The following is a 21,789-nucleotide window of genomic DNA, read 5'->3' on the forward strand; positions in this document are numbered from 1 at the left end:
TCTCAGGAGAGCCAGAAAAAGTGTAGCTATTTTATTGTTATTCCATTGTACAAGCAAACCCCACCTTACAGTCATTTTCCAGAAAAATGCAAAGATATGTCATTTTCCCATTTAGTTAAATGACTAATATTAAAGACACAGACTTGGATACTGAAAATAAATGGAAAAACTTCTAAGAATAAATAAACTTGATACTTCAAGGTGATAAGGGAATGAAAATAAATTCAGCCGCTGAATGGTTTGTGCATCCTGGTAGTCTGGGACTGTGGGTTTAGAAGCCTTGATCAGTTAGCATTCATTTCTCTCTTAGTGTCTGAGTCCCCTCCTCCTGTCCTCTCTCCCTCCATTGTCCCATTATTCTTTCCCTGCCACTCCCATATGCACACCCTCCCTCCTGTTCTCCCTCTACCTTTCAAACATGGTGTGGCAGTGGAAGGACACCTACACAGCCTTATACCCCCACATATGCACCCCACCATCCACACTGAGCTTGGATTGAGCAATAGGATCTGTTAATAACAGTAACTCAAGATAGGATTCGTAGCCATGGCTCTGAATATTTCCACCATTCTTTGCTCTGAACAAAACCATGCTCAATGACGATGTTTTGACAAACCAACAAAATACATTTTCAAGGTATTTTCTTTTGATTAGTTTAATATCTCCTCTGTGGATAGGCCATGCTAACTATATAAATGCTGAAAAAGACAGTAGAGAAAAACACTGGCCTTCATTCACCCATTCCAAGACAACCACGGCTTGTCTGTAAGTCTTTCTGGCTGTTGTTTCTCTCTATTTTTTTTTCACATGGTTGTGATCTTATGTGATTTGACCTTATGTGAATTTTTATGCAAATTTTTCACATAATATTTTAATCTAAATATATCTCCACATTTTTATATATTTATAAATACTTCATAGTTCCATAACATTCTATCATGTAAACAAACTATTCTGTTAACTTAACCATGTATTGTTACACAGTTGATTTTTATTTTTTGTCACTTAAATAAAAGAACATAATGAACATCTCTGTGAAAAAGATGTTTATTCACCAACTGAACAAATATGCATATACTGAATGCCTGTTTACCACACACTCTTTTAGATGTTACAGTTAGAACAGTTTGACAAATAGAGACTGTGCCCCTCATAAGATTTATAGTCTAATGGGTGACAAACATTTATATTCAGTGTCAGATAGTGGTAGGTTGAATGGAGAAAAGAAAGCAGAGAAGGGGGAATGAGTGGGCTGCAATTTTAAATGAAAGGGTCAGGGAAGCAAATTGAGAACCTGGCATTTAATAAAGATGGAAGTGAAGCAAGGACACAATTAACTGTATGTTTTGATGAAGAACACCCAAGGCAAAAAGAACATCAAATGCAAAAGACCTTACCTTACATTTAGAATTTTGAAGAGTGGAATTATTAGGCCAAAGAATATTAATATATGCAGCTTATAACACATTTTCAAAGTTTTATTGTTTAACCACCTTAGCCTTAGAGCATGTATTTAAGCCAATGAAGCTCTAGGTGAAATGTAATTTGTTTCTGCTAATATTTTTTACAGTAGTAGCTATTGTAAGAAGTTCTAGGTGCCTGTCATGTTCTGAATTTTTTTTTTAAACTATAGTCATTTCATTTAATGGAGTAATTCAGATGACATAATGTTGCCAATACTGTATTATTGTTATTTCTTCCTATTTTTTCCTTAGAAGATTAGATATATATGAAAAACAATTGTATTTGCCTGACAAACACAAAACTTATTTCACAATGTACCTGAATTCATTATGTTTAAATGTGAAATTGTTGTGAGATGACACGTTTGGAGGAAAATTGTCTTAGCACATGTGAGAGAATGATGCTGCCCCACGACTTAGCTATTACTTGTAAATAGACTACAAGAACGAGGAGCCTGTGCTCATAAAATATGGAACAATAGTGCTAGTTTTGAACAAGACAAAGAAATTAAGAATGGAATATTACTAAATTTAGAAACCCAGAAGAAAATTGTGAATCCTTGATCTAGAAATACATCGCAGAGCAGTGAGGGTTTTTCCAGTGCCTCTTACCAAACATGAACTATGTTGTACTGTTCTTTCCTCTTCTCAAGTTTTCAAGTATGTTTTCTTGAAGTATTAGAAAAAAGTCATAGTCTCCAAGTAAAAATGGCATTGTTTATATGGCTTATATTTCCCATTTCAATCCATGCATTGAGCATTTGCCCATTGGACTAATTCCACTACTTCCATATATGAAATTTTAAAGAAATGTTAAAACCAAACATATATTCGATACATTGATAAGTTGTTTAAATATTATAGATGACAGAAAACATGGTCACCTGAGCCTAGTTGTCATTCATAATGTATTATTAAATTCATTAAATATTTGTTGAGGACCGATATGATGTCACCCAAGTGGTTTCACATGGCAGCTTTTCCACATAGGTAGAAACCCCCATGGTCTGGACCCTGGATCTCCAGCCTTCTGTGCATTACCACCTGCTCCTCCTTCCTGTGGCTCCAGCAGTGTTGGATGCCTTGCTTTCTCAGCTGTGTCCTTCCTCACATCCTTTGTATTTTCTACTTTCAAAAAAAAAAATGGCAAGCCATGTTCTCAGCTCCTCTTTACACAAATTCTCTTCATTCTTGAAGTATCATCTTTGACTTCTTCTACGGTGGTCTCCCTCCCTCCTTCTGCAACCTTACGTAATTCTCTATCTTCCCCCCCACACACACACATACCATAAAAAAACCAGGAACTCCCAGAGGACATGGACTGGATAATATATATATATGTCTCTCATTCCTCCAGTTAATACAGTGTCTGACCCATAGTAGACAGTAAACTAATGTACCTACTGCCATAACTCAGATAAACAAAATGTGAAATGTAGCTCACTGAATTGAACAACAGCTTCATTTCCAGGCTGGCCTGTGTAGGTTTTTTTTTTTTTTTTCATGTGGTTCCCCAGGTGACTGCTCTTTCTTTTTTAAATAATATAATCCACTTTAGAGTTAACAAGTGAGTACTTTTAAGCCAACAGCAGGTAGCCTGGAACATCCCACAAATTTGGCACCTTGCACAGCCCCTTGCAAGTACAAAAGATTGACAAGAGTTTGTCAAGACCCCCGCGTACTCCAAACAATGCCCTGGGGTGAGCATAGGAGGAGCTCAGCAACCCTGAAAGCTGGTTGTCAGGAGTCCTTTCCTCTCTGGATGACAACCCTGGAAGAAAAACCTATTTACACATAGAGAAGCAAGGAGCTGCTGCAGCCTCAACTTGGCTGGACATGCTGACCACCAAGAAATTGGAAAGTTTTCTTATCAATCAACTAATAAGAATTATTAAAAACAGGCTTGATGGACACCTGATAGCATGCTTGGGTGATGGAAAGTGTATCAAAGAAACCTAAGATGTTCTCACTATATTTGAGAAGCTTATACAGTGATTGGGGAAATTTGCCTAAGCATGAAAAACTCTTAGCAGATAGTAAAAGAGCTGTGGCAGCCTTGATCCAAGCCGCCTAGAAGATTTCATGACTGCTGGAAAGACAGCTCTGGTGTATTTTCAAAGAGAAGCAGAGCTTGTCTGTAGAAGTCATGAAATGTGAAGGTGTGGTCAGAGGAGAAAAGTTGATAGGAGAGTCGGTGAGAGACGTGAGGGCTGAGCATCTGGGATGAGGATGAGCTTACAAAAGTGGTATCAAGAGATAAGCCATGCTTGTGGTTAATCACCTGTTCACCAATCTACCTAAGCCTGGCCTTGCAGGCAAAATGATGTCCACTGCTGGAGTGGAATGTGTCAAGAGAGCTGATAGAAGTAGGGCCATTGGATATAAAGGTCATACTTTTAGAAGCATGATGACATTGGATTTCTGGGTGTTTGGTATACAGTAGCTACTCAGTAAATTGGTGTCGAATGTTTGAAAGTGAGCATGATGGGAATTGACTATGATAGTAAATAAAAAGGTGATTCACTCTGGTGGAATCACACACAGACCTGGGTAAGACAGATAGGCTCACCAAGAACAGTGCAAAGAGGGTAAGTTGATTTTTTTTAATTACTCAAACTTGGTTTCAAGTGAGAGTATTAGAATATTTAAAGTGTACTTATTTACATTACTTCATTTGCAACTGAAGTTGTGAAGACCTGCTTCCTGTTTTCCCTATGTCACGAGGCTGCTGAGGGAGACCCTACACAGTACAGTATAATTAAGAACTAAGTATTCATCACAGTTTATAGAGGAAGAAATAGAAGCTCAAAGAGGTTAAAATCACTCTAAAAAGAAAGGAAATGTAAAGAGAAACGAGGAGTAAACGTATTGTGAACAGTAGACATAAGGTTTATACTTATGATTTCATTTAAGGCCTGTAACAAAGCCACAGAAAAGTTTTCCCAGCACTAAGGCCTCTTGTTCGTCAAATGGTGCTTGTTTTCTGACTAGATCTCTTTACATATGTGGTACTCTCCTCTCCATCAGCCTCATTGCATACTGTTCTTCCTGATGTTGCTGCTCAATCTCCCTCATGAGCGCTTCTCACTTTGCCTGTATGGTAATGAAGTAGTCCCCTGAGTTTCATCCATGGTTTTCTCTCCTCTCTGCCACACTCATCATGGGTGACTGCATCACCTCCTACTATTTCAGTGTTGGTAGTTTCCAAAACAGTGTCTTGACCCTGATTGCTTCTAAAACTTCATGACACATGTATTCAGCCATCGACAGGGTATCTTTCCAATGAAACAGCTGCCACAGGTCAAAAATGAACTCATCACCTTCTCCTGCTAAACTGTACACCTGTTTACTTCCTTGGTTTCCCCATTTCTGAATATGATCCCACGCCATGAACTTAAGGATTTTCACAGATTCCTCCCTGTCCCTTAATCCCCCAGTAAAATCAAACTCAAAATCCTGTATGGTCCACCTCCTATGCATCTGTTGATACATTCTGTATTCTCAGTCTCCCTGCCACTACTTTAGTTCTGGTCGCCACTGGGCTGACTGGATTACTCTAACCCCCAACTAACTTCCTTCACTACCTACACCCTCAGGATTTATTTACTACACGAAAGCCAGATTTTGTTGTTGTTTTAATATAATGTATATCTGATCATCTCCTCTCTCACTGATTAATCACTACCTCTTCTTGAACTTTAAAAAAGGCATACTTCCAGCCTTCCCCCTTTCCCTCTTTGCCTTGCTAACTCTTATTCAGCCTTTAGGACACAGCTCACTAGTTATATTCCACCTGGCTGTTGAAGCTTCACCTCTCAAGCTGTGAGCTGGTCCTTTTTGGTGTATATCCATAGCACCCATCACATACCTTTATAGTTTCCTGTTTATTTACCTAGATCCCCTACTAAACTATAATTTCTGTGAATGCAGGAACAGAGTTTTAATCATCTTTGTACTCCCAGAATCTAGCTAATACATGTACATATTAAGTGATCAATAAATATTGGTTGAGTAAATACATGAAGGACCATCGTTATTAGTTCTGTTTTACTTAAGTAGAAATTAGAACTTAGACAAGGTTAAAAAATTTTCCCTAAGGACACAGGACTACTAAGTGATAGAGCCAGTTACATTTTCTTTTAAAGCCAATGCTCATGCCAAAAGGTCATGACATTTTACCATATCACCACATTAACTGAACTAAGATTAGAAAATTAAGTAATGAAAAAATGTATATGTAGTTTTAACTTGCTTCCGTTTTGCTCATAGCATGGTTCTTGGAGTTTCCATAGAAATCAGTAATCATGGTCTTATTCCTCTGGAGACCTTCAAAATATTTTTATTTACATTAGATAATCCAAAAAATATACTAAGAAGTGTGGAAAGACTCAAAATACACTGGAGTGGAACAAAAGGTTAGCATATTGAACAAGAAGCAGTTCTCCTCATTCATTGTTTTAGGAGGCCAGATGTGAACAGAAAGATGTCCAAAATGACTGACTCTTCAAAAAAGGAAAAGGTGGAGACCTAAAAAGGTCATTCCATGGGTACACAGTGATTCTGCATACATAATAAGACAGCGCAAGAATGCATGGCTATAAAAGTAGATGGAGAAAAAGTGGATGAAATACTGCTTGCTTTGCATGAGTTGATGATAGAAGTAAAGGTCTAGAACATAGGTTGTATATAATGAAACAGGAAGAAAATGATGCAGCAAGATTAATAGTTATAGCAGCTAACAAAGACTTTTTTCCCAAAAATGGAAACGCTGTGTTTGTGACAAAGAGGCAAATGAGGAGATTCTATGTCATGTTTCTGGTGTTGAAGCACGTCTCTTCGGTATAGTGCACTTCTACAGTAGGATCCTTCTCCTGGGGTAGGACAGGGGGACAAGTTCTTCAGGTTTCTGTAGGACCACTGGGTAGATTTATGCACATATGTTAGGGAGATGAAGACGTATGGTCGATTTCAGGTCATGGATGTCTTTTGAGAAAGTTACTAGTCCAAAGAGAGTTGTAGTAATAAAAGGACATTTTTCTTTTTATGGGACGTGTTTGTGCTAAAGAATTTTTCATTCTTTATCTGAGATTCAAAGTTAACTGGCTGTTCTGCATTTAATTTGCTAAATCTGACAAGTGTGTAGTGTATGACTTCAGTGGATCACCTTAACGCCTTGGCTTCAACAAGCAGCACCAGGAGCTCGGATGCCCAGGTATGGCTGCAGGAAGTCTGTGCTGAGGTGATGCTGACCGATTTCTGGCTAAGGACTGCACAAGAGTAGCTGCTCCTTAGGAGCACTGCCACCCACAGTAGAGGCTGGGGAACTGGGTTAGTCCCTGTCCCATAATGATAAAAGGTCATGTTTTGATTGGACTGTCAAGACCAGCTACCAAAGCATTATTTCATGGGGCTAGAAACTGTTAAGTTACTAAGTTAATGGAAGGATGAGAGCAGTGGCCTTTGCTTTTTACATTAGGTTTAATAAGATATTGTAACAAGAGCTGCAACAGTAATTCATTGGCTTATGAGGTATACAGGAATTGATTTATTTCTCTCCTGATGTTCTGGGGAGAGTATTAAAGGCTGGTAGGGAGTAGGGGAGGTGGTCGCACGTAGTCATTTAAGGACTAAGACCCACAGTGGCTCTACCATCTATAGGGGATGGCTTCTGAGGTCACTCCATCCAGCAGAAACACACAAGCAAGGACTGTGGAAAATCAAATGCAAGTAATTTTATGGGCAAAGCATAAAATTTGCAAGAGCCTAGCCATGTGAACACACTAGTTACAAAGGGGGCTGGGAAGAGTCGTCCAGCTACAGTTCTTTTACCCTGGAAAAGGGAGGATATAAATTTTGGTGAATGGCTATTTTTGTAGTTATATTTTGTATTTCATATTACAGTTGCTTTATAGGGCTTTTAGATTGAGAGAAAAAGAGAAGAAACCCAACATGCTATTTTAAATATTAGAGGCAATTTTCCCCTCATTCAATTTAAAGAGAATATATGCCAAGGTGTGAGACAGGTCTTAGTTTCTTTGTTTCTCCCATGGAGTGGGGATGTGACTGATTTGAATATTGACTTGGACACAAGTCAACTGCTTCCTCTGCTATTTAACTGAAGGTACCACGATCTATTTTAATGCTAAAGGGAGAAGTGGCACGTGGACTTAATGAGAGATGATATGTTGGAATGACATACTTTATGGGTCACTCAAATTCTTTTGGGTATAATTTGACTAAGTGATTTACTCTTTACTCACTGACTTTAGAACCTAATATCAACATAATATGCAAACCTTCTACCCCAAAATAAATAAATATGCTATTGCTCCACAATCATTTAAGAACTTTGCTATTGTGTGTTTTGAATATATTTCAAGTTTTGTGTATTACAAGTCATTAAGCCAGTTCTCCCCAGGGGGTGATACCTATAGATAAGGAAAGGCAATAATTTGCATGCTTATTAAAGGGACTACGTAATAGGACAGCCAGAGGAAGAATAGTGAAGAGCTCCGGAGGGTGATACCATAATCAGCCCTTGCCTTGGACATCTTTAGTAAGTTAATTCAATGAATCCCATTACCAAGAGATGTCTTTTCATAACAGATTGAAAATCTGGTCTGACCATCCACATGAAAAGTTTGATAATGATTAAAATAACCACAGAACGTATGGCCAATAGCCATCTTGAAGCGAGTTGAGAGACACATATGTTTGCATCTCTTGAATAACAAAGGAGACATTTCTACTTAACGTGTAAATATGTATTCAGAATGGCATCAGTACTGTTGGATATTCAAGTTAAATATGCAAACAGGATTAAGTTGGATAACAGAATTAATCAAAACTACTCCAAGTCAAGTAACGGACTAGTGACAGCCAAATACCACATTGCATTACTGTTGTTGAGTGGTGCGTCAGAAAAACAGCTTCTTGAAATACCTCAGCTTTCCAGTTTGTGGCAGAGTTCAATCCGGATAACCTGTATTTTGAAGCACCTCTGACTCTAGCCCAAATAAAGACAAGATGATTTTAGTTGTGTTGCTAAGAAAACAGCAGTAAAACTATCTTGTGCAATAGAAGGCTAATTTGAAGACCTTTCCTAAACACGTGGGTAAATAGTTTTTAACAAATGGATGTGCATTTGTAAAATTTTAGTTACTCATTTTTACATCAAAAACCACTGTCCTGTATGTGGAAAATAAGTAGAAATTAGTAATTAAAACAAGTAGAAAATAAAACAGGGTTGGTAGGTTTTGACTAATATGTTTTTCTTTCTCTGAAATATCACTGAGAAACTCTAGACACTGTATTTTATTTATAGAAACAGGTACCGGAGCAATTTCTTCCCTTCCCTCCAGAAATACAGTATACTAAATTTAAAGGACGAACTTTGTATGAACTTTGAAAAACTTCCACTGTGAAATATGAACAAATAAAAAGAACTGGAAACTTTGTTTCTTTAAAGGCTTAGCTCTAATCGGGAACCCTTTGCTACCGTACATTTCCCTAAAATAGATTTCACCTCCTAGAGCTCATCTCCCTTCCCGACTCCGACTCTAATCTCAGTGCATCTCCGCATTAACTGGCTCTGGAGTTCCTCCTGGCCCCTGTGTACTGCTCTCTTGTTGAGTTCCACGTGTGATTATTTGGATTTTTTATTCTGCTTGCCTTGTGACTTCCCTTCTTGGCTTTGGTGAAATAACTACCACAGTGAATTATTGGCCCCTAAATGCCTGGTGATAGTGACTTGACTTGCGTTTGGATTACGCTCCCTACTCAGACAACCCCCAGGGAGAATTTATAAAACAGACACCATGTTGCTTCCCACCTTTCTTTTCGTCAGTGACCCGGATGCAACTAGAGCAAAGAACGAGTGTGGGTCCCAACTTGGGCATCGCCACCTGGTCCTACTCAGATGTTACTGAAGTCGGATGGGTGTGGCGTGATATTATTGATATTTTTATGATTTTATTGTTCACAGTGTCTCAAAAATAGACTGAATTAATGGAAACCAAGAGTAGAAGTGCGATTCTAGCATAACATAAATATACGGGTAATTTCTATTGTTGGCATTCACAAAAATAACCACAAAATCATAATGGGCTTAAGTGAAAATATCTTTTTCTCTAAATCAAGCATGGTTCCATTACTTTAATACTGAATACTGTATTCCACTTAGGTTTTTTTTAATATAACACTTCAGATTTGTGAGTAATCAATTTTTGCTTTAAAAGTCAAATATATTAGTCATATTTTAAATGCTCTTAAGAGTCCTTAAATATAGCTGTTTTTGACTGTGTGGGAAAAGCTGGTCTCTGACAAACAGGTCATTGGAACAAAATATAGAAACCAGAAATAGATACACACATATATGATCACTGACTTATGACTTATGCTTTAGGGCAATCATAGTTTTCTAAAATGGTGCTGGATCAATTGGATGTCTACTTGATAAAACATAAATCTAAACTTCTGCATCATCCCATACACAAAATCAGTTGCAGATGGATCACAGACAAAATCTGAAAGTTAAAAAGTAAAATTCCTAAAAGGTATCATAGTAGAATACCTTAATGATCTTGGCATAAGTGCAAACTACTTAAACAGAACACAAATCATAATCAGAATATGTAATAATAATTTCTATAAATCAGTAAAAGAGGAGGGAGAGAAACATATTTCATTAGACCAAACTCCTGAATCAGCTTCATGAAAAAGGGTATCCAAATGTGTAATTAATATGTGCTTGATATCATTAGGAAAATGAAAATTTTAACATCACTAGAATGGCTAAAAAAAGGACAAGTTATTTAGGTTGCAAGAAGATACGGAGGAAGCTAAAATTTTATGAACTATATGTAGGAATGTAAATCAGTACAGTCTCTCTGTTAAACTCTGTCAGTATCTACTAAAATAAAATATATAATTATTTTATAAAAGCAATTTGACTTATAGGAAAGACATAGTTACAGTATGTGTGTGTGTGTGTTACCTGCATGTCTGTGTGTGTATATGTATATATTTCTAAGAGCATGAAATGTAATAACCTAAATTGGAAACAACCCAAATTTTCATCAAGAATAAAATTAAGGAGGGGATTTCTGTTTATTTCTACAAAAAAAATACTATGAAGCAATAAAAATAAAGTGAACATGGTAACATGATACCAGATGATGAAAATCATATATGCAATGCTTAGTGAAAGAATCCACACACAGGAGTATTTACTATATGGATGCATTTATATAAAGTTCTTAACTAATTAAGCAAAATTAATCTATTGTAATGAGCATAACAGTGACCTTTTGGAGGCTAGGCAGGATCATAAAGGAGACTTTCAGTGTTCTTCCCCTAGTTTTATCTCTATCCATTGGTAATGACAAAGATGGTCAGCTTTGGGAAAATTCATCAAGCTGTTCACTTAAGACCAGTACATTTGACAGTATATATACAATTCTTGAGGGAGGAATATCTTTTGAAATACGTTGAACAAAAAATTTTGCATGTGGCAACTTATGTTCAAAGTGCTAAATAGTCTTTTTATGACTGAAAGTTTACCTAATTTCAAAAAGCAATGCATAGATATAACCAGAAGAACCCTCTTTTCAAGCCAAAAGAAGGAAAAGAGCTATAATAAAAAATGTTTTCATGGTAACATATAGACAGACTCTAAGTAGAAATTCTAGCTCAACCACTTTCTAGTTGGGTAACCTTGAGCAAATAAATAATAAGTCTATAACCTGTCACTAAATGGACATAATACCTACTTCACAGTGATTGTGTGGGGATCAAAATAGCTAATACATGTAAAGCACTTAAAACAATATCTATCACATGGTAAGAATTTAATAAATGCTACCTGCTTTTGTTTTCAAAGACACTACTTCATTGTCATTTTAGCACCACTATCTTATGTGCATCAAGTCTGTTAAGTAATAATTAAAAATATTATTAACATGTTAGGTGACCTCAGATCAGTCATTCATTGCCCGTTTCTCAGTTTTGAAGCCTAGAGAATGGTAGTAGTAACACTAATACTACTAATGACGACAGCCAGTCCCTGCTCCGGGTACTAGGAACCCAGGAAGTCTGACTCCAGGTTCCCACTGGGAGCCCCTCTGCTCAGAAGCTTTTTAGGGATAACTGTCTGTCAGGATGGGCTAGGGCTTGCTGTGGTAGCAAACAGCCTCAGTTCTCAGGGTTACACGTCACACAAAGGTGTGTGTCTCCCTCTAGCTGTGCAGCCCTTATGGGTCCGCCGTGAGCTCTGCTCATCGCAGTCACTCAGAACCCCAGGCTCACCGAAGCTCTACCTCCCCACATGCTTCCGTGGTCATCAAGGCAGAGGGAAAAAAAAGTGAGGAACTGCACACTAGCTCTCAAAATTTTGCTGAGAAGCATTTAAAGCTACTCCTTCTCTCTCAGTTTTAGCCAAAGCAAATCAGACATACATTTCAGACACACATCTCTTAAGGGGCCAAGGAAATATAATCATACCAGAGAGCAGAGAGCCAGAAATACTTGGTAAACAGTACTAAAGATGACCACATATACTAAAGAAATTATTTTCCTCAAGTATGAAAATGAACATCAAAGTCTTAATTAAAACATGAAGTGATGTGTAAACTATAAAAGATCTTAGTATTTAATCTAAAATTTTTCTCTCTGATGAAGATATGTATTTTGGATGTCATGTTGGAGCAAACATTAACTGGACTAACAAACTTGTATTATCTTAGTCTTCATTAATTCTAAATCTTTATTACTTGGATAATCAATATTCACTTCATATTAAATTAATAAACTCTAATTATTAGGTTTTCCTTTATTTCATGACCAAATACTATAGATACAATAGTCTTTATATTTTCTATTCTGTGTAAATTTGGAAATCTTACCAACTGATCACTATAACCATAGACAGAATAAGTATGCCAAAAAACTTTCTATATTTAAGTAGCATATGCTAAAATCATGGTTTTTCAGTAGGGTTATGTTTAAACATTAAATTATTTTTATTAAAAATGATCCAGTAGTTACAAGTTAAATATGTATCATAAAGTTACGTATCACTGAAAAAGTGAATAATTTATAAGGAGCCAAAATTGGTAGCTTTCACACATACCAATGTGCATGTTATGTAGAAGTCTTTTGATGAGGTGAACTTATACAATAAAATGAAAGCAATGTAACAAAGTCAATACAAATGAATAATTAGTTATAGACAATGAGAGGAGTTTTTAATAGAGATCTACTGGGCATGCATGCCAACTCCTTTGACCTTCCAACATATTCACAGATGGGGCTTCCTTACCAAAAGGTGGAATGACATCAGATAATAAAAAATGAGAGTCCATGGTTACCAGACAAAAGCTTGCTTTTTTTTGGATGCCCCCCAAAAAGGGGGATACCCCAAGGGCCTTGCCAGGGGCAAAGGGAACAACAGGTCCTCAATAGTGGTATTTTTATACTACATTTTATATTTGATATTTTATAGCAAAGCTGAAAGGTATAGCTCAGTTCTTCCAGTAAAGGACATGAGCAGTCAATGGGGAGTAATCTGTACAAAAATGTTAGGAGATTTAAGTTGGCAAAAGTTTACATCAACAAGAGGTTTTTTTTTTAAGATCCCCAACAGTTTACTAAGGCTGCATTACTAGAAGTGAAAACCAATTCTAAATGTATTACTAGAAGCCTTCTATTCCCACCCAACTGGCAAAACGTTTGAAGTCTGGTAACCAGGGGTTGCAGAGTTGGGGGAGCAAGAGCTCTGGAGGCCCTGTGGTGGGTGGAGGGGCATATGAGCTACTATCTGCACCCTGCTCAGGCTGCTGGGGGGTTAACTTGGGGAGGGGAGGAGGGACCTCTTTAAAAATGTGTGTCCTGCTTTTAGGCAAATGGGGGAGGGCAGGTAGTTTTATTGTTTCCCCTGCTTCTCAGTTGCCTTCAGGTTAAAATAATTCTTAGGCAGAAATGGTGTACTTGGGGTGGAATATTCTGCCACACTTTCACTACCTTGCTTCCAAAAGGACAGTGTTCAACTACTGAGTGGTTTTTCTGTCTTTCCTATTGTGTTAAAGACTTGACGATTCCTTTTCAAAATAAAAATCAATGGGGTGGCTCACTTCACAAAATAAAGTGAGCCTGAATAAAGCTCAGCCTGAAAAGAGGAGAAGGGGAAAGGAGACTTTGTTGTGAAAACTACCAAAGTAGAGGGAAGCACCAGGACTGGGAAGAGGAAACCAGATCAGTAACAGACAGTTAGTAAAAATGGAGATATTCAGCCTGGACACAGAGAACTTGATGACTGATCTTAAATATCCACAGGAGGGCTTTTTTGGGTGGGAGAGGACAACATATTCAGTGTTACTGCTAAGAACAAAACTAGGACAAGGGAGGGAGTTTCAGGGAGGAAGGCATCTATGTGAGGAAAGTGAGAACAATCTAGTGACGGAGGATCAAACTAAGATAGTGCTTGTGAAACCAGAGGGCTCACCATTGCAGGGAGCATTCAATGCCTGGCTGACCACATCCTTCTGAAGGATGACAGGAATAGGGCTCCTGTGTTTGAAGAGACATTAGAATAGAGGACTTTACCCATGGAAATGGGTCCAGGAGATGTTGATGTTGAGGGTTGAAACCAACGTAACAGTCCACCATAACAACACTAAACAGAAGCCAGTGCCATCATCAAACCCCCGTCCAGCTGGTGGTCTCAGCCAGTAGGCACTTGCTCTTACGTGCTGTTTCTCACTTGGTCTACTGCCTTTTCTTTTCCATAAATCCCTCATCTAAAGGAAGCAAGAAGGACAAACAATGACAAGACAAGCAATGACCAAGTCACGTGAAACCTTCATCCACTAATATTGGCAGTCAATGACAGTCATCCCTAGGATAGTTAGTTCCTCAAGCCTCTTCATTTTCAGCTCGCAGCTATTCATTCTTCCCACACCTTCTAGCTCAAATTTGCTGTGACATCATACTGTGTTCAAAGGAGCACCTCAAAAGCAATGAAAAAAAAGGCAAGGTCCATTTAGAATGCTAGTCAGCAGCTGGTTTAGTTAAATATCTTTCCACCCACGCTGTACTACATTGATTAATTTTTAAAGAAATGGCTAAATGAAGATATTAATTATTTGTATGTGGTGCATATGCTGTCATGTACCCCATTATATTTTAATTTACTTCTTAAAGGGTAAGCCAATATGATTTTAAAAGTATTTCCCATCTGTCATGCATGCTGATAAAGAAAAATCTATGAATGCATGCCATATCAAATTTCACCTTTCTTGGGGTAGTTTCTCATTACATAGTTCTTGAGAAAAATCAAATTAGAAAAGAAGAATTTAATCTTCCTGCTTTTTAGTCCCTATTCATAGCCATTTCGTGTGGGAGAGAAACAAAACATTCATTCTTGAAGGTCCAAACAATATAAAAACAATATGTACACAGTTATCTCTCTATTATTTTAATTAAACTTGTGTACAACTGAAATACAACAAAGGCCAATTGATTATCCCGCAAATAATTCAATGCCATGTGAGTCATCAGGTAATTCAGTTATATTATGCCTCATTTTGGTTTGGTATATTATGATCATATTTTTTTTGGAATTTCTACAAATCACATAGAATATATATGGTAATACTCTATTGCCCTGCTTAGTACTCATTGCACATGATACTAGCACTATGTGCCACATTGATCACTTACAAATACACAAACAGTAAGACATTAAAGTTTCTAAGTGGTGAATTCTTATGAATTAATTTGTTAACAGTTTTTAGAATTTGTTTTCCTGACTCAAACTATGTGTGTGTGTGTGTATGCATGTGTGCCAATTGTGCACATTGGCAATAAGTAGAATTAATAAGAAAATGACATAAAATTTGGATAGTGAGTACACTCTCATGTATTTTCAACATAAAGTCAAAAAGCATTATACTTATGCTTTCTAAATGTCTCAAAGTGAAAACCATTCTGCTGCCTTTCAGGTAGACCACATTTGTTACTGTAACATTTGAATAAGGCGCTGACTTAATTTGCCAAAGATACAGAATCTCACAGGAAGTGAGACAGCACAGGAGAAGGACTGGCTGTAGCCAGTGTTCATGGTGCTCCACTTTGCCCCCATGATTCTCTTGTTTGAGACACCACATCTGGAAGGCTCTTTTCTTCCTCATCACATTCCCCCTATTTTATTCTATGCTTCCTTCACTTTTAAAGGAGAAATTATGCTAGCCATCGGTGTTCTTCTATTTAAAGGAATATTTACCAACACTGATTTCTCCTGGTTCTTGAACCACCACCACATCCTTATCAGAGGAGAGAGAGCAGAGTGCATTCTCAATTGTACCTAGATGAAAGCCTAGTCCTTGTATTTCTAGATCAAAGGTAGTTCATTTCCCATATTCAGTTCTGTGACTCTGATTTAATATTCTTTTTCCCAGGTGCTGCTGATGTGGAATTTGATCTAAGGGCTATAATCAGAAATGCATTTCCCTGCACCTACATGTTACTATCTCTAAAATATATTTGTCAGCACAGTGAATCTTTAAGATAATGGAAGAAAATGGGGCCAAGTGTCAAAAGACGTCCTCTCTTTTTGTTGCTTACTATCTCCATGACGTGAAACAATTTCCTTAGATCTCCGGAGTCACTGGTAAAATGACAGCAGGAGCCTGGGAACCAAACAAACTAATGAACGTGAAAAAATGTTTTGTAAATCACAATACACCAGAATGGTATCTACTCTTATGCATATGACTAAAGTAGCTTTTTAAAAAAGCAGCTATCAGAAATAATAATGGGATAAACCTCCAGTCCTTGTGCGATAACAGTACCATGGTCCTGGAAATCAGAGAATATAATATATATCTAGGGTTTACTCCCTGAAAACAAACCTCAGATATTCATATATTTCAAAAATATATTTGTATCCACTGATTTTTTAAAGAAAAAGCATTTATATTCTTTTACTACTATTACTATTTGTGTATAAAATCTTATAATTACTTCTTTTAAAACTAAAATTAACATCTTTTCACCTGATTAACTTGAGTAACAAACTATTTTTTAAAAGCTTTCTAAATTGGTATTCTGTAATGATTCATCCAAGAAAACATCTTTTCTATTCAAAAGTCTGCACCTCTTCGGTTTTTCACTCAACCACATAATTAACTACACAGCTTCAAAAATGTTTGCTGCATTCATCCACCAAAGGCCAATCATTTTATGTATTCCTTGGTTCATGGGAATGCCCCAGGCAAGTGGAGGGTGGCAGTGAGTGTTCTGTGAAATTTGGGGTAGACCTAGTGATCAGGCAAGGAATTTGTTTGTTCAATTTTTAATGAACTTAACAGACTTCCCTCAGCCTGTGCTGTGGAAGCCAAAGATCACTGAAGGGCTTGGTATGCAACTCTGGATTTCTCATTCATAACTAAATGCCTACCCTGGGCTTTCTTCTGGGAACCAAAGAAGTGATCCTAGGGGTTAAAGAGAAAGAATGGAAAGTTCGGCCTCCATGCCGACCTGATGGCATTCCACTGTGCTCCTGGCCCCTCCGTGGGGGCCGTGCTTCAGTGCTGCACTGGCACTTGACCGCGCAGTGCATAGTGGGGATAGTCTTGCGATCATTTTCCTCCTGTGTGAGTGGTTCATAGCTTCATGCTTTCAAATTCTCAATATTAAAAATGGAAGTATTGCAATGTTTTTACTTTTTGACAAAAATAAGACTTTTAATAATTCCATTTAAAAAAGTTAGATCACTCACGATAAACTAGAGCAATCACTGTTTTATTTTTGAGTCACCTACAACTTGCTCCAAACTTCCACTACAGCACCAAAGCCAAAGCCCTGAACTGGAATTTAGGAGACTTCGATCTGAGTCTTTCCCTTTCATTAACTAGCTGAGGGGTTTAATTCTGTGCTTCTCTTCTGTCATCTGAATAACCACAGGCAAGTCTCTTAACTACTTTTGTGCCTCAGTTCCTTTATCTGTAACAGAGGATATAAAAAGTGCATACTTCTTAGCAGTGTTATAAGGAGTCAATGAGATTATGTTTATAAAGGGCCTAGAACAGTCTGGGGCTCATGCTAAGAACATATGTTTTATCTATAATAATGTAACAGTAATCTGTCTTGTGATAATTTCTATATTATCCACCTCACAAAGCTGTCATAAGAACCTATGACATAACAAATGTTGTATTCATTTGTTATTGCAGCATAGCCAATTATCACAAATTTAGCGACTTTAAACAACACCCATTTATTATTTCATAATTTCTACAGGTCAGAAGTCCAGGTCCGGTTTCTCTGCTCAGGGCCACATCAGGCTAAAATCAAGGTTTCAACTAAAGTCTGGAGCTCAGGATCCTCCTCTGAACTCACGTGACTATTGGAATAATTTGTTTCCTTATGGTTGTAGGACTGAAGCCCCCACTTCTTACTACATGTCAGAGACGGGCTGCTCTCAGCAAGTGGAGACTACCCACTGTGCCCTGCCACATAATGCTTTCCACAAGAGGGAAGTTGCTTTCTTCCCAGGCCAGCAAGAGCAGGTCTCACTAGCTTCCAATCACCATCAGCTGAAGAAAACTCTGCTTGTGAAGGGCTTACAGGCCAGGCCAGCCAGGATAATCTCTCTTTAGCCATGTACTACAACATGACCATGGCTTGATACCTCATGCTTTTAGATTCCACCCTCACTCAAGGGGACTAGATCATATAAATGTGAGAGTCATGGGGGCATCTTAGAATCCCACCTACCACAAATGGGGACCTGAAAGGTAAAAATGATATACAAAAATAAAGTGCCCACTGTGGTATGTTTGATCTTTGTCAACATCATGATAATAGCAACCAATTTTTAACCCCATACAACACTATTCCACTCACTTTCAATGGTTTAATTTGCTGTAAAGATTATCCCAATCCAATTAAAAGTCATATACCTCAGCTTTGCATTTGCTTCATAACTCCTTGAATTCTTTCTCTTTGACTGAGATATCAAAGGAGGGAATCTTTTGATCCTGTGATCCTTTGATCCTTGAGCCAGTAAATCATGGTACTTCTCAAGAACAAAGTTGCATGAAGAAGTATGTTTCTGTTGTGTTCGTCAGTCCATTCAATGTTCAGCCATGATCACCTTACATGTATGCACCAACCCCGAAATTCCCTATGGCCTAGTTGTACCCAACTCCTAGACAAATTAAGGAAAAGCCTATCTTTTCCAGTGCTTTAATGATATTTAACTAGGGAATTAATATGATAAACTCAGAGATGTTTATTCATCAGCAGCCTGAGGAAGCTTAAGATGCTCCATGTGGCTACGGCTTTATCTTTTGACCAGTGTCCACAAGGGCCTCATGTGTTATAAAAAGTTCAATATGTAGATAATAATACAAATTTTAAAAGATACAAAAATCTATTTAAATATAAAGTATATATGTACATGTAAATACTTAAATACAAATATATTTATATTTACTATAAAAATAAAAATAAGAATATAATAAAAGAATGATGTATGTAAAGGTTGAAAATGATTATATCTTCCACTAAAATCAATGGGGGAAATTAAACCTGGAAATCCAAACAAGAAACTCCTGGTATTTTGTTAATACAAATGCCATTAAGGCAGAGGTGAATCCCCTAACCACACAGAGATCAGTAAAACATCTGTACATGGAACAAAGTAATATTATATTTTAAAAAAGAATGTGGGCTACAGAGTATATCTGTGCTCAAAACCATCTCTGCCCCTTACGGCAACATGATCGTGGTGAGTTACTTTTCCTCACTGAGACTTAGTTTCTGTGTTAACACGGGGATAATACTGTCTGCTCTAGCAGATGCTGCGAGGCGTCAGTGAAACAGCCTCTGCTGGACTCTTAGGACAACGTCTGGTACAAAGTGAGCATTTAGTAAATGATGACTATTGTTGCTATTGTTATTTTATTTTTGCTTTAATTCTGTTAACATGTGACCTGATAACTGGAATGTATTAAAAGCTGAGAAAATACCACTTTCTTCACCCTTCTTCAATACCTGTTTGTTGAGTTGGACTCAATCTGTCAGGAAGACTATATTGGATATTATCCATCTGAAATTAATTAAGAGGTTAACCTTTTGTCTACTTGTATTTAATTTGATACAATTTTTTTCTTCCCTTTCCCTCCCTTCCTGCCTGTCTTCTCTTCTTTCCATCTTTTTTTCTCTCTCTCTCTCTCTTCCTTCCCTCTCTTTCCTTACCTTTTTTTCTCAAGCAGATATTATTTTAAATTTCCGCACAACGTATGTCAGCAAGTCTGGCCAAGTTATCTTTGAAGCAAGATCAATTTGCATCCACTATGTCACCACCTGGTTCATCATTGATTTAATCGCTGCCCTGCCTTTTGATCTCCTGTATGCTTTCAATGTCACAGTGGTGAGTAAGGGGACTCTTTGACATGACCTTGGAGGTTAATTTTACCCTGGTGGTTATTTTTCACATGTTCAGATTTTAAGAGGTTGTGGCAATTTGTGGCAATTTGTATGTCCAGCATTTTGTGCCCTGATGCCAAGATGGCTCATGATGCCCTGATGCCAAGATGGCTCATGTTATGTAGGGCAGATTCTCCACTTAAGGGAGTTACTCCGATTTGAAATTTGCATTACCTGTGTCTACTTATTGAAATGCCTAGAACCAGGATATACAAAAACCCTGAGTGTAGCATTATCAATGTCTCACCAAACCAACCCTTTGCTAAGGGAAGCATCTGCAGGAATTTAAGCATTACTTCATATTGCTTAAGACATTTGCCTCAAGAATTTGGTGGAGAATTTGAAGATTTCTTCTACTTTTATGACCTTTACTCTCTGCCTTGAGTATGTCATTATTCATTGGCAACCAAACAAAAGATCCATCAGGATGGAGAGAAATCCTGAAATTAAAATAATTCAACCATGTCTTAGAAGTCTTTGTAAAAATGTTGGGTGGGGCAGCGACCTCACTGACACAATGGCCAATGTGAACTTGAGAGTTCTCTCGGATATTACTGATATTTGTAACTCCTCTTTCTTCATCTAAAGACTTTATCCCCATGTCTCCTCACAGGAAAGAAAATATGCCCACTTGTATAGTAGACATTTTTATGGTTTAATGATTAGTATTCTTAAGAGCGTAAGTGCTTTCTTATAAATAGAGACACTTTTCAGGAGTTATAACAGCATTTTCGGACCAGTAATGTAATTTGCTGCAAGAATAACCAGTTTTAGCAGGCAAAAATTTGCAAAACATTTGCTCAAATTAAACATATTTCCTACTCAGTTGACAACCCCCTGAGAAATCATATTCTCTATCAAGAATTTAAAAGCATTGTTTTCCATATTAATAAAGTGATCAGTGTTTCAAATACAGCAATTATTGACTTCAGATTGAAGACTGAATTGTAATCTTCACTATTTAGTACAGATTTGTGCATTTATTAATTGCCTGTACAATAGTATATTCTTTTTCTTTTTCTTTCTTTCCTCCTCTTTAAGTTTGGGAGTTGAAGATGTCAACATCTATAAAAGGCTTATTACTCAACTGAGAGGAAAGCTCTGGGGAAAAATTTAGTATATAATATCAATCAGTGCACATGGATTGTTATGCAGGCTTTTTAAAGTGCTTTTTAAGATTGAATTTGACGAGATAAATGTACTATAATGAAAGTGCAATGACTTAAAACAAGGCTTTTGCAATACAAGGAAAAAAGAAAAAAACAAAAGACATATATAATTCACAAAATGCTAAGAATATTTTTTTCAAATTCTCCCAGAGAATTGTTAAATAAATGGTGTTTAATAGACTCTTCTCTAAATTAACTTGCTGCTTTGCTACCAAATACTAATAATAATTTTTTTGTATTCCATTTCTCTTTTGGTACTAAACAAATAGGGTAATTTTAAATAGTATATATCATATCAGTATATTATAAGCTATATAAAATTTTAAAATATCTAACATATGTTTATATCTCAAGTAACATCCTTGCCTAAAATAACACAAATAAAGGATTTTTGAAAAGTCTAATTCTCATACTTTGATGAATGTTAAAAACATATACACTTTCTGTGCTCCTGTTCTATCTCTTTCTTCATTCTGACTTGTGAATATCTGGCACGAATGATTCATAAAGAGTACAAGTTATAGGTCAACATTTCTGTCAGAAGGAAAGAAAACAAGGGAGGAAGGAAGGAATCTGTCTTATCAGTGATAATTTTTCTGCTTTTCACAGGAGTGAGCACATGATCACTTAACAAATTGGTGTGTAAATTTGTTATTCTCCCCAATAAG

The 21,789-nt window shown here is 37.1% G+C and overlaps 1 protein-coding gene across 1 annotated transcript in view; it reads left to right on the forward strand.

Moving 5' to 3' along the window:
* Positions 1-21,789, forward strand: part of KCNH8 (potassium voltage-gated channel subfamily H member 8) — a 350,458-nt gene that overhangs the window by 219,629 nt on the left and 109,040 nt on the right. Inside the window, exon 6 of the mRNA XM_036996268.2 lies at positions 19,739-19,896. Within this exon, the coding sequence (XP_036852163.2) occupies positions 19,739-19,896 (158 nt within the window). The remainder of the gene's footprint in view (positions 1-19,738; positions 19,897-21,789) is intronic.

The sequence above is a fragment of the Manis javanica genome, chromosome 15 (assembly GCF_040802235.1).
Source record: "Manis javanica isolate MJ-LG chromosome 15, MJ_LKY, whole genome shotgun sequence".
In the NCBI taxonomy this organism is placed as follows: Eukaryota; Metazoa; Chordata; class Mammalia; order Pholidota; family Manidae; genus Manis; species Manis javanica.